The 10,723-nt window shown below is 30.7% G+C and overlaps 1 protein-coding gene across 11 annotated transcripts; it reads left to right on the forward strand.

Annotated features, from left to right (window-relative positions):
- Positions 1-1,503: 1,503 nt before the first annotated feature.
- LOC137824274 (serine/threonine-protein kinase 12) lies at positions 1,504-8,224 on the forward strand. 11 transcript variants are annotated; one of them, XR_016514807.1, is made up of 12 exons: positions 1,504-1,907; positions 1,987-2,061; positions 2,709-2,804; positions 2,943-3,028; positions 3,122-3,242; positions 4,014-4,093; positions 4,301-4,363; positions 4,516-4,641; positions 4,954-5,039; positions 6,157-6,278; positions 6,400-6,511; positions 7,893-8,224. XR_016514807.1 is itself a non-coding variant. In XM_068629839.2 (12 exons), the coding sequence occupies exons 1-12, from the start codon at positions 1,542-1,544 to the stop codon at positions 7,986-7,988; spliced, it is 1,422 nt and encodes a 473-aa protein (XP_068485940.1). In that variant the 5' UTR covers positions 1,504-1,541; the 3' UTR covers positions 7,989-8,224. The 11 variants fall into 11 exon arrangements, 2 of the variants coding, with proteins under 2 accessions (XP_068485940.1, XP_090149962.1); XR_016514804.1 differs by having other exon boundaries at positions 4,523-4,641; positions 5,674-6,278; XR_011083230.2 differs by having other exon boundaries at positions 4,523-4,641; positions 6,380-6,511.
- The last annotated feature ends 2,499 nt before the right edge of the window (positions 8,225-10,723 follow it).

Here is a 10,723-nt window from a genome sequence, read left to right on the forward strand (position 1 = left end):
AAAAACAAGAAGAACAGTTTTAGAACAATTTTGGTAATGGAAGACTTCAAGATAGACAAAGTTGTGTCAAGTATGAATTATTTTTTCCTTCAATTAAATGAACCGGTTCATTTAACTTCTAAACATGCTTTAGTTTTTTCCAAATTCAAATATTTCCTTCATTATCAATTTGATGTTTTATTGTAGAATAATAAACATCAATCCATTTCATACCTGAATACTCAAAAGCTTTTAAATAACAAATAAAGAAGTTATATGTATATAGACCATGTTATTTTAACTCAATATACTTACTATTAACATTATAAGTTGTTTCATTGCTCCTATGTCTTAGATAATGGATGTGTCGTATTCATGGATGAGCCAAATTTTTGGCTAGATAAAAGAGTTGTTGTTTCTGTTTGAATCTTTTGATGAGGTAGTATATGCAAAGTAAACAAATTATGACAGACATCTATATCAAATATTTCCTTCATAATCAATTTGATATTTCATTATAAAATAACATCATTATTCTCATTTATTCAGCTACTTTAAAGTAGAACTTTAATAAAATTAAACTACATTATAAGTTACGATTACGATGTGTTCTCCTTGGTTGCATAAAATTAAACTACATTATAAGTTACGATTACGATGTGTTCTCCTTGGTTGCACAAATTTACTTTCATGTGGTTGAATAGTTTTTGCTTAAAAATGAAACTATTTAGATAATTTGATATAATTTTATGACTCAACACTTTTAGACACTTTTCATTAACAAACTTAAGTCATAAACTAATATAAAAAAAAAATGATTGTTAGTTACACATAAATCTAATCTAAGAATTTTTTTCAATTTGATGTAAGAAAATTTTGAGTTACATGTTTATTCAATTCAGAAGTTTTTACATTTTATTTGCCAACTAGATACAATTTTTTCTTATAAAGCTAGGAGGCCAAGAGATATGTTTGGGGCTACTTAGACATCATTTTCTCATTCAATAACTTACTTTGAGGTAAAATGTTAACAAAATTAAATTACATGTTTTGTTTCAAAACTATCGTTGTACAAATTTGATTGTTCTGAACAAATATCTCATGAAGAAAATTAAATGGGTCAATATGGTTGAGGATGGCTACAATCACGAAGGTACTATAATTTATTACAATTTATTATAGTATTATTAGAATTCCTACTATAGGTTTTAACTATAAAAATTATATGGATGATTATGAAATTTATAAGTAATTTTATTTTTTATTTATTTTCAAATTAATGAGTGAAATTGTATCTAAAACTTGTAATATAATATAAATAAAAGTGTTTAAAGATTTTCGATCTTAAAATATTTAACTTTTACAATGGTATGTATATCAATATCTAATTAGTCAAAATAATTAGATTGTAATTTAATTTTCAAACAACATTTAATTATTTTTAATTATTAGATTGATTGTAATCAAACAATAAATTATAGATTAAAACTTTTGATTAATAAAACAATAGTTCAACATGATCACTATAAACATTGTGTAAATGGATGAAAACAATGTTGTGAATGCATTCACACAACAACACAATTCCATTTTCTCTCTATTCCAAAACCCTCACCCCCGCAATGGAAACCGAGAAGCTTCAGCTTCGCTTCTCGGTCGGCCGGCAATCCTCCCTCGCGCCGGAGCGCGGCGGTGCGGAGGACGTGGCGGAGGCGCTGGATCCGACGGTTCGGTTGATGTATCTGGCCAACGAAGGAGACTTGGTCGGGATTGAGGAACTGTTGGACTCGGGGAGCGACGTCAGTTTCACCGACATTGACGGCCGCACTGCGCTCCACGTCGCCGCCTGCCAGGGCCGCACCGACGTTGTTGACCTGCTGGTACGACGAGGGGCCGACGTTGATCCGCGAGACCGCTGGGGCAGCACCGTAATTTTACTTCCTTACTCTTTCGTTATTCGTCTTGTACACTCGCTGTCACTGATTTTTGGATTGGATTGTTTAACAGCCTCTAGCTGATGCAATGTACTACAAAAACCACGACATCGTGAAGCTTTTGGAGAAACACGGTGCAAAACCTCCTGTCTGTCTCTTCTTTTCCTTTCCTTCTTGTTATTAGATTTAAAACAGTTTATGTTATTCGTCTGGAGAGTTTAATGGAGACGCACTTTTACTGGAAATGTTATCTTCTGATAGACTTTTAAGATAGTTATTATAAAAGTGAAACATAATTAACAGGCATAGCTGTGTTGGTTATTGGATAACAATATAAAAGTTTAAACTGCCTGAGCATGGATTTTGAGACTTCCATGTGACATTTGTGTTCAGTGAAATCCGAATCCTTAATTAAAAAACAAGAACATCATAGTTAGAGAATTTAAATAATGAAATGTGGACATCGGGTTTTGATAGTGGAGATTTTCGCCGGAGAGAGTGGAAATCCCACTCTTAGAGGATTCATTCCTCGTCTGAGTATATTTTATTTCAGCTAGAAGGGGTCTTGCTGCCAAGCTTTTTGAAGAGAAAATCAGTATATGTTCTGATAGTGTATAAACTCCTAAATACTATTCCGTTGACTTTTACTATAAATAAATACATTAAAGGTTTATAGTGATTTCTTATTGCTTGACAGAAGTTTTATTATACTGATAGTACACGGATATTAAACTCCTTTTAGAATAGTTGGTTTATGACATCACATTGCGATGGCAAACTTCTTTTTTATTGTAGATAACTCCCATGCATGTGGAGAATGCTCGAGAAGTCCCAGAGTATGAGATTGATCCTTCTGAACTTGATTTTACTAATAGTTTTTGCATAACAAAGGTAAGGTTTCAAGTTTCCTTATCGCTTTATTTAATCGTGTCTTGTAACTGGATTTATCCTTTTGCCTTTTGACATAATTTCTTAAATCAATTTACCTTAGATTATTTTGTGTTTCATAATTTATATTGAATATTGTAGGGAACTTTCCGGATTGCATTATGGCGTGGAACTCAGGTTGCAGTCAAGACACTTGGAGAGGAAGTGTTCACCGATGATGATAAAGTGTGGGTTGGTCTACTTATTCATGTCAATTGGATCATTCAGTTATCACTTTTTAATCTCACCATGGATTTTGTTTGTTGGTTTCTGTTTATCAGAAAGGCATTTCTTGATGAGCTTACATTACTTGAGAAAATAAGGCATCCAAATGTAGTTCAGTTTTTGGGTGCTGTAACCCAAAGTACCCCAATGATGATCGTCACAGAATATCTACCCCAGGTTAGTTTTGGTCCTACAATGGTCATAAGGAAGATTTTTTCTCATAAATTTTTTACTCGTGGTGTTTATGAACAAATTATACTGATTAGTTGGCTAATGGTTATCTTATATATCAGTGAGCTGAATACAATGTGGTCAGAAATTTATCATTATGGATAGTCTTCAGAAACAAAGTGACAATGTAGTTTCAATTGGACTACTCTAAATCCAATATTATGTAGAAGTGCACAAATCATCAATAATACTTAAGAACTTAATATGATAAAAAATTTACCCTGGGACTGATATTAATTGTGACGTCCATGGGTTATTTGCATTGGCCAGACAGGATTTGGCCTCTAAAGTAAGGAGGGGTGTGTAAAGTGTAGAAGTTGGGGATTATCTACCATTTATTGAAAGTTAATGTAATTCAAGTTGATGATGGATAGATAATCACTTTCTTACTTTACTTATCTTCTCACTTTAGAGGAACTGAATCCAGTCTGACAAATGTGCTCCTGTCCGGTCTAGAAAGTTATAAATATCTACACTGGAAGATTTTATGTAATGATAAGACATACCTGTTTTGATCTACTGATATCTGTTGATTTAGATTTTCATTCCTCTTTATATGAGATTCTACTTCATGTTAGTGAAACAGTGAAAAAAAAAATAAGAAGTGTATATAATTAGATATCTCCTATACTTATGTCCGTATGTGTGACTAATTATACCCTGAATCTTTTATAAATGTAATATCTAACAATTTGGAATGAACTATCATCTCTCCAGGGGGATCTTCATGCCTACATTAATCGGAAAGGTGCATTAAAACCAGCAACAGCTGTAAAATTTGCACTTGATATTGCTAGGTCAGTCAAGAAGAACTTCCATATCATGCATGCATCGCTTGCTGTCAGTTGGTTCTCGAGGAAACAAGCGTTCCTGATTATTTTGTTTTTGAAGAGTTGAATATTAAATGGAAATTTTATCCTATATTAAAAATTTGCATTTGAATATGTTTTATTAAATGGAAATTTTATCCTATATTAAATGGAAACAATATGTTTTATTTTCAGGGGTATGAACTATTTGCACGAACATAAACCAGAAGCCATTATACACCGAGATCTTGAGCCTTCGTATGTTTTATGCTCTCCTACCCTCTCTAGTTGATTTTATTATTCTTCCACCATGTGTATGAAGTGTCATGGATTTTTCAGTAGAAGCATGCATTTTTCATTCACTCGAATGGTTGAAACTGTTTAAAGTTTCTTCATTGTACTTGAGTAAGACAACAGAAATATTTTGCGGGATGATTCTGGGCATCTGAAAGTTGCAGACTTTGGAGTTAGCAAGTTGCTTAAAGTTACTAAAACAGTCAAAGAAGACAAACCTGTGACAAGCCTCGATACATCATGTAGGTTTCCTTCTACAGTGAGAGCCTTGTAATGTCTACGTTAATCATGTTCTGCATAAAACCAATATTGTAAACTTGGGTTTCATGAGGGCTGTAATGTGCAATATGTTGCATATTCTATAAGAAAAAAAGAAATACCCGTCTACTCAGTGACTAATAAAGACCTAGGGCTCGGTTTTACTAATTTGAATTTATTAATTAATTTATAAGTATTGCCATCTTTTTACTTATAATTCAATTCGTTTTGATCCTTTTGGGAATGGTTCTGATTTTCATGGGTTCAATTGATGAATTTATTCAACTCTGTAACAGGGCGATATGTTGCACCAGAAGTCTATAGAAATGAGGAATACGACACAAAAGTGGATGTGTTTTCTTTTGCTCTGATATTACAGGAGGTAGAATCATTATTGCTCACCTTTGGATGCAGTCCTGCCCCCTATTTTAGAGCTTTTTTATTGACTTTAAGTTAATTATTTACCCTTATTATGCGAATGATTGTCTCCTATCTAGTCTTGAAATTGAAACAAGACTTTTAAACCCTAAAATTGAGTATTAATTAATAAATATAAAACCTGTTTGATGAAATAATGCTTGATTAATAATGTTGTGTTATTTATTTGACCAAATAATACATGTTAATTCAATACTGGTAATTCCTTTTTATATCAGCACCAAAAACTGTTGGAAAGATGATAATTGCATTTGCTTCTGAAAGCTGGACGCATCCCTTGTCAGAATAGGAATTTACTTTATGTTTTCTATTGCTTTTTATGTTGTTTTATTTTTTGAACATTTGAAAGCATTTATTGTTACATAATCCTGTACATAAAGTCACATCCCTTACATATAGAGAGTTCTGTTATTCACTTTGGTAAAATTTTCAAGTCCTGGAAAATAATGCTTTTATATTTGTAGATGTGCTTCTTATGTTGCTTTCATCATTCAAATTCCTTCAGTGTTGTTACAGCATATTGAATGTTAGATATTTGGTGGTGTCTTTTACTCTTTCACTTATCAAGTATACTATAGGATGAGTCCATGGACAGCTCAAGCACTTGTGACTCTTGAGAGCTCTGCGTCTTTTGGCCCTCAGATCTTCCTCAAGATATGTATATAATATATAATCGTGATATGCAAAGTTTTATTACATATTTTATGGTTGAACTAACAGACAAGTAAAGTTCTAGGGATTTGAGCTATCCACGATTGACTTGTAAAAGTAAAATAATTATATATACATTTATATAATCATGACCATCTTTGGTAAGATGCCATGCCTAATAGTTTGCTGTTGTATCAATATGCTTGGTTCTTGTACTTTTTATGTGAATACAAAATGTTCATTTTCTCCAACTGTTTTACTGATAAACTTCATTCAGATTACAATTATTTTATTTGTGGATCATGGGCAATTTGTAATCTAGAATATAAATGACAGCAAACAGTGGGTTTTTATGTAGAGATGCCCAGCAAAATACTGACCTGAACTTCTATGGTTTTCTGTTACTGTAGATGATTGAAGGTTGTCCACCGTTCTATGCAAAGCCAGAAAATGAAGTTCCTAAAGCTTATGTTGAAAATGAGCGGCCACCATTTAGAGCATTGCCAAAACTTTATGCTCATGGACTAAAACAGTGAGAATTTTAAATACATTTTTATTGGCAGCAGATTTGAATGTTTAGTTTCAAAACCTACCAAAAGTAGGAGAATAAAAGAATAAGTTTTTTACATTCAGGAAATCTGATTTGTCCATAGGTTAATTGAGGAATGCTGGGATGAAAAACCACACAGAAGACCAACATTTAGGCAAATAATTGAGAGTTTGGATGAAATCAACAGCCATCTTATTCAAAAGAGGCGCTGGAAGGTATCTCTTTTTCGTGCAAACATTTATTTGATCAGTTTTAGACCTAGTTGTGGTTGTATAATTTTGACATAATAGTAACTTCTGACACAAACTTATTAGAAGGTGAGGAAGTTCAGCTTCAAAGGCTTTTCCTGTATCATTGGATATTAGCAATTAGCATCTGTGGTTTAGTAGCCAGTATGGTATGGGTACATTAAAAATGATTGATGCCAATATTGTGGCTAGATTTTAATTTATTCCTCTGCATTTACCATTAATCCCTTAAAGAAGAGTGGAGAATGGAGAGTAAGACAATGGATTCAAATTTTACATTTATTAATATCACCTTTTCAATAATTTATACTAGCGTTATTTTGCTAGGGAGTGATATGTGCATTGAATAGGATATGTCCTTGAAAAGAAATTAGGCAACATGTTCAATACAAATGAGGTCTTTAAGGAGAGTTTGAGAACAACTGAGTTAAGCAAAAAAATAAAGTAAAGGAAACTATTAAATGTTTAAAACCTGCCCAAAATCGTGGTTACATGGTTCCTAATTCAAGCAGTTTGAGGTCTAGTTTAGGCAAATTATCATTTCGGACAATTATTGCAAAAATTTCACTATAGTGAAGTGACTATGGTAATTATCTACCTCTTTTTATGAAATTTAATTTATATGCATTTCTGTGTAAATTTATTTTATTTACATGAACACAAGAATTTGCTCTATCATTGTTTCATTTCTATTGGTTGGTATTAATATGATGTGACAGTAATTCATTGGGTTAAAAAATGTTACACCGATAGCGAATATAAATTAAACTCTTTTTTTTGTTATAAAAAGAGAGGAAATAGGCAAGTTATAAGAAAAGTAAGGCACAATCCTTGAAAATAGCATTACTACGTACCTGGACACACCAAACTAGATTACGAATTTTATAGTGAATTTAGATGGTTTTTTTTCTTTTTTTAAGTTTTGTTGATTGAAAAAAATAGTGCAAGAGCTTTATAGCTCTATGTCACGCGTGTTAATTCACGAGTTACATTTCACAATACTCCAAAAGATGACTAATAGTATTTTGGTGATCCTTTCCTATTTTTCCATCCCGAGGGATATCCATTCTGGAGAATTTATTTTTGGTCCATAATCTTTTGGAGTTGGTTTCCATCGTATAATTCCAGTAGTCCATAATCTTTTCTTGGGCTTCATCCAACATTCATGATTATAAAAGATAAATAGTATGCATTTCTTAACTGCTGTCTAACTGTTTTTTTTACCCATCTCGCCAGTGGAATGCCCTTATCAAAAGTGTGGATATTGTTCGATATGGTTATTTAACCACGACAACTCTGTGATTTTTTATTTTAAAAGGTTTGATATTTTCTTTGTTATGATATTCAGATTGGAGCTCCTGGATGCATCCAGTACCTGGAGGCCCTATTTAGGGGTAATCGCACAAGTCCAAGTAGCCGGTCATCTCGCTCCACAGCCAGATAAATATTTCTCATCGAGAACCAACAATTATTTTGATCACAGTTTCAAGAAAGAAAAGTCGATTGTGGTGCCATATACTTGCATTGCACCCATCAAATATAGTCTTTTGTAAATAACTTGCGCTCCAACATGCGCTTCACGTCCGGTTGAATAAAAAATGAAGAGTGTGACATATCCTTGTGTAATTTTGTCCAAAGTTATTCTTTCTACCTTTTAAAAACAACAATAGTCTTTTTCAAGTTTTATCTTTTCAAACTGTTATTTTAATTTATGCATATTTTTAAGTTTTTGCTTCTAAAAAAAACTACTATCATCATGTTGATGTTTGTATTCTGATGTGTGGGCCAAAATAGAATTGAGAACCTGTCTGGACCGGAGGACAATTTTTTAACTGATTCTTGTGTCATCTTATTAACGTGTTTGTAGAGCCTGATCTTTCCTCCATCTATTTTGAAATTTTGGATAAGAAGATTTTTTGCTGGAGTACTGTTTCTGCAGTATAGCTCGGTGGCAATATTTTGCTTAAAAGTTTCTTCCTCAGTAATGATGGTGCCTCAAATGACACTGAACGATGTTGACGGCTCCAAGCTACCAATGTCACATGTACGACTCTTAATGTGTTTAGTTGAGTAATGTCTTTTTGTTTGTCTTGTTTGATGAATAAAAAGAGTGAAAGAATTTAAGGAATAACAAACGGATTTAGGAATCAAATTTTGTTCTTCTTGTTTAGGAATTACCATTTATTTATTTATTTATTTGTAGTTTTTAAAATGTGTTAGGAATTGCCAATTTTTATTTCTTTTTATAGTTTTTAACCATGTGTCTTGCATATATTCTTGCCAATGTAATTTGATAGTTTGGGAAGCGTTGAACCTGTAAAGGGGATATGCTTTTGCAATGTTTTGGGCATGTTGTCTTATAGTTTGACCCGTCCAATGTCTAGGTTGGGTGCCATTCTGTGGTGGTGTTGTACCATATGCTCCCTGCAACTGCTATTCTGCAAAAAACTCAACAACCACTATGGACGCAAACATGCAATATATCATACCATTTTGACCGTTGCCACTGCCTAATATATTTTTTTTCCAGATTTTAAACTTTTTTCCATAAAAAATAAAGCAAATTGTGGATGCAGCTTAGAGGAAAAGTTTTTCAATATGCACTCAAAGCAAACAAAATCTTCTGAACAATAGTAATAAATTAAATTGAAAAGAAAAATGGTTAAAAATCTTAAGTATGACTTATTTTTGGTTGAATTATGTTTTTGTTTTTTTTTTTTTTTTTTTTTTTAACTTTTAAAGATGTTTTCTGTAAGAGGTAATTATGCTTCAGATAGAATTTGACATTAAATATGAGCGCTCCAGTAAAGTATTGACTAAATTCCTAGAAAATGGTGGATAGTTAAACATATGGGAGATAAATAAAAAATGAATTATATGAAGAACATCAATTTTTATAGGTTAAAAGGGACTTAATTTGATAGAGGAAATTTCATATAAAAAAGAAAAAAATATTATTTTGATAATATAAGTTCAGCTTCAAGAAAAATAAACTATAAATTATAATGTAAAAAGATGAAAGTAATAAAAAAAAATAGAGAAAAAAATAAAATAAAAAAACAACTAAAAAAATTACATAAAAATAAAATAAAAAAGGTATAAAAATGTCAGAACACACGCCTTAAAAGAAAGGTACAGAATATTACAATAATTTCTAAAATTGATGTTTCTATTTTATTACAAGAAATATTGACAATGCGTGTTTTACCACACATTATTATTAATTAAAATTTATAATTTTTTAAGTCTTTATTTAATAAGTCTCTCTATTACACTTTAAAGACTTAATTAAGTTTTAAATTCCTTATAAATTTAGGTATTTATAACTCAATCCTTATCAAAACTCTTTATACTGAATATTTAATTTTTTATATTCTTCAATTGAATGATAGTCATATAATCTTTTTTTTAACTAGATTAGGTGATTATTAGTCTGTCTAATCGGCTTACTTATTTATCTTTACATTTCAAGAAATGCAAGATTTGGTAGTTAATATAAAATAATATTATAATTAATATAAAATAATATTATAATTAATATAAAATAATATTATAATTAATATAAAATAATATTATAATTAATATAAAATATATTGTAGTTAATGTAAAAGAAGTAACTTTTATTACTTTCCTAGAAAATGTATTAATTAAGATCGTCGTTACCTAAATGGTAACGGTTCCTTGATCACTTAATAACATAAAAGTTATTGGGGAGCATTTCAATCTCATTATTCAAAACGTGTTTAATGAAATTAATAAAAGTCACTTATCATCTTATATTAATAATAATATCACTTAAATCTCATATTTTTTAACATGTTAAGTTAAAGATGTAACTAAGATGACGAGAAAAGATACCACCCATCTCACCTAGTTAAAAAATGAAATGAAAAGTACTCAATTAAAAAATATAATTTTTTTAATACTCAATAAATCTTTTTTTAGTAAAAATTCAATTGAAAATATTTAAATTTATGAGATTTAAAATTTAATTAATATTACTTTGAATCATATATTGAAAATATATGTTACATGATTAAACATTTTACAAGTAAATATTCAAACACATATGACAAAGCAAGGATTAATTATAATGGATTTAATTTTTACATTGTTAATATAAATATTTTGTACTATATTGTCAAATGATAATCACTTTAGATCTAATTTTTAACATAA

This window comes from Phaseolus vulgaris, chromosome 8 (genome assembly GCF_051622355.1).
Source record: "Phaseolus vulgaris cultivar YP4 chromosome 8, ASM5162235v1, whole genome shotgun sequence".
Classification (NCBI taxonomy): Eukaryota; Viridiplantae; Streptophyta; class Magnoliopsida; order Fabales; family Fabaceae; genus Phaseolus; species Phaseolus vulgaris.

What these genes read in the sequence shown, in the direction of transcription:
- LOC137824274 (XM_068629839.2), top strand. Translation starts at nt 1,542, where the DNA reads ATGCATTCACACAACAACACAATTCCATTTTCTCTCTATTCCAAAACC. An exon ending in AACACGGTGCAAAACCTCCT is followed by an intron (nt 2,062 to 2,708) that starts GTCTGTCTCTTC and finishes TTTTTATTGTAG; the next exon opens with ATAACTCCCATGCATGTGGA. An exon ending in TTCACCGATGATGATAAAGT is followed by an intron (nt 3,029 to 3,121) that starts GTGGGTTGGTCT and finishes TCTGTTTATCAG; the next exon opens with AAAGGCATTTCTTGATGAGC.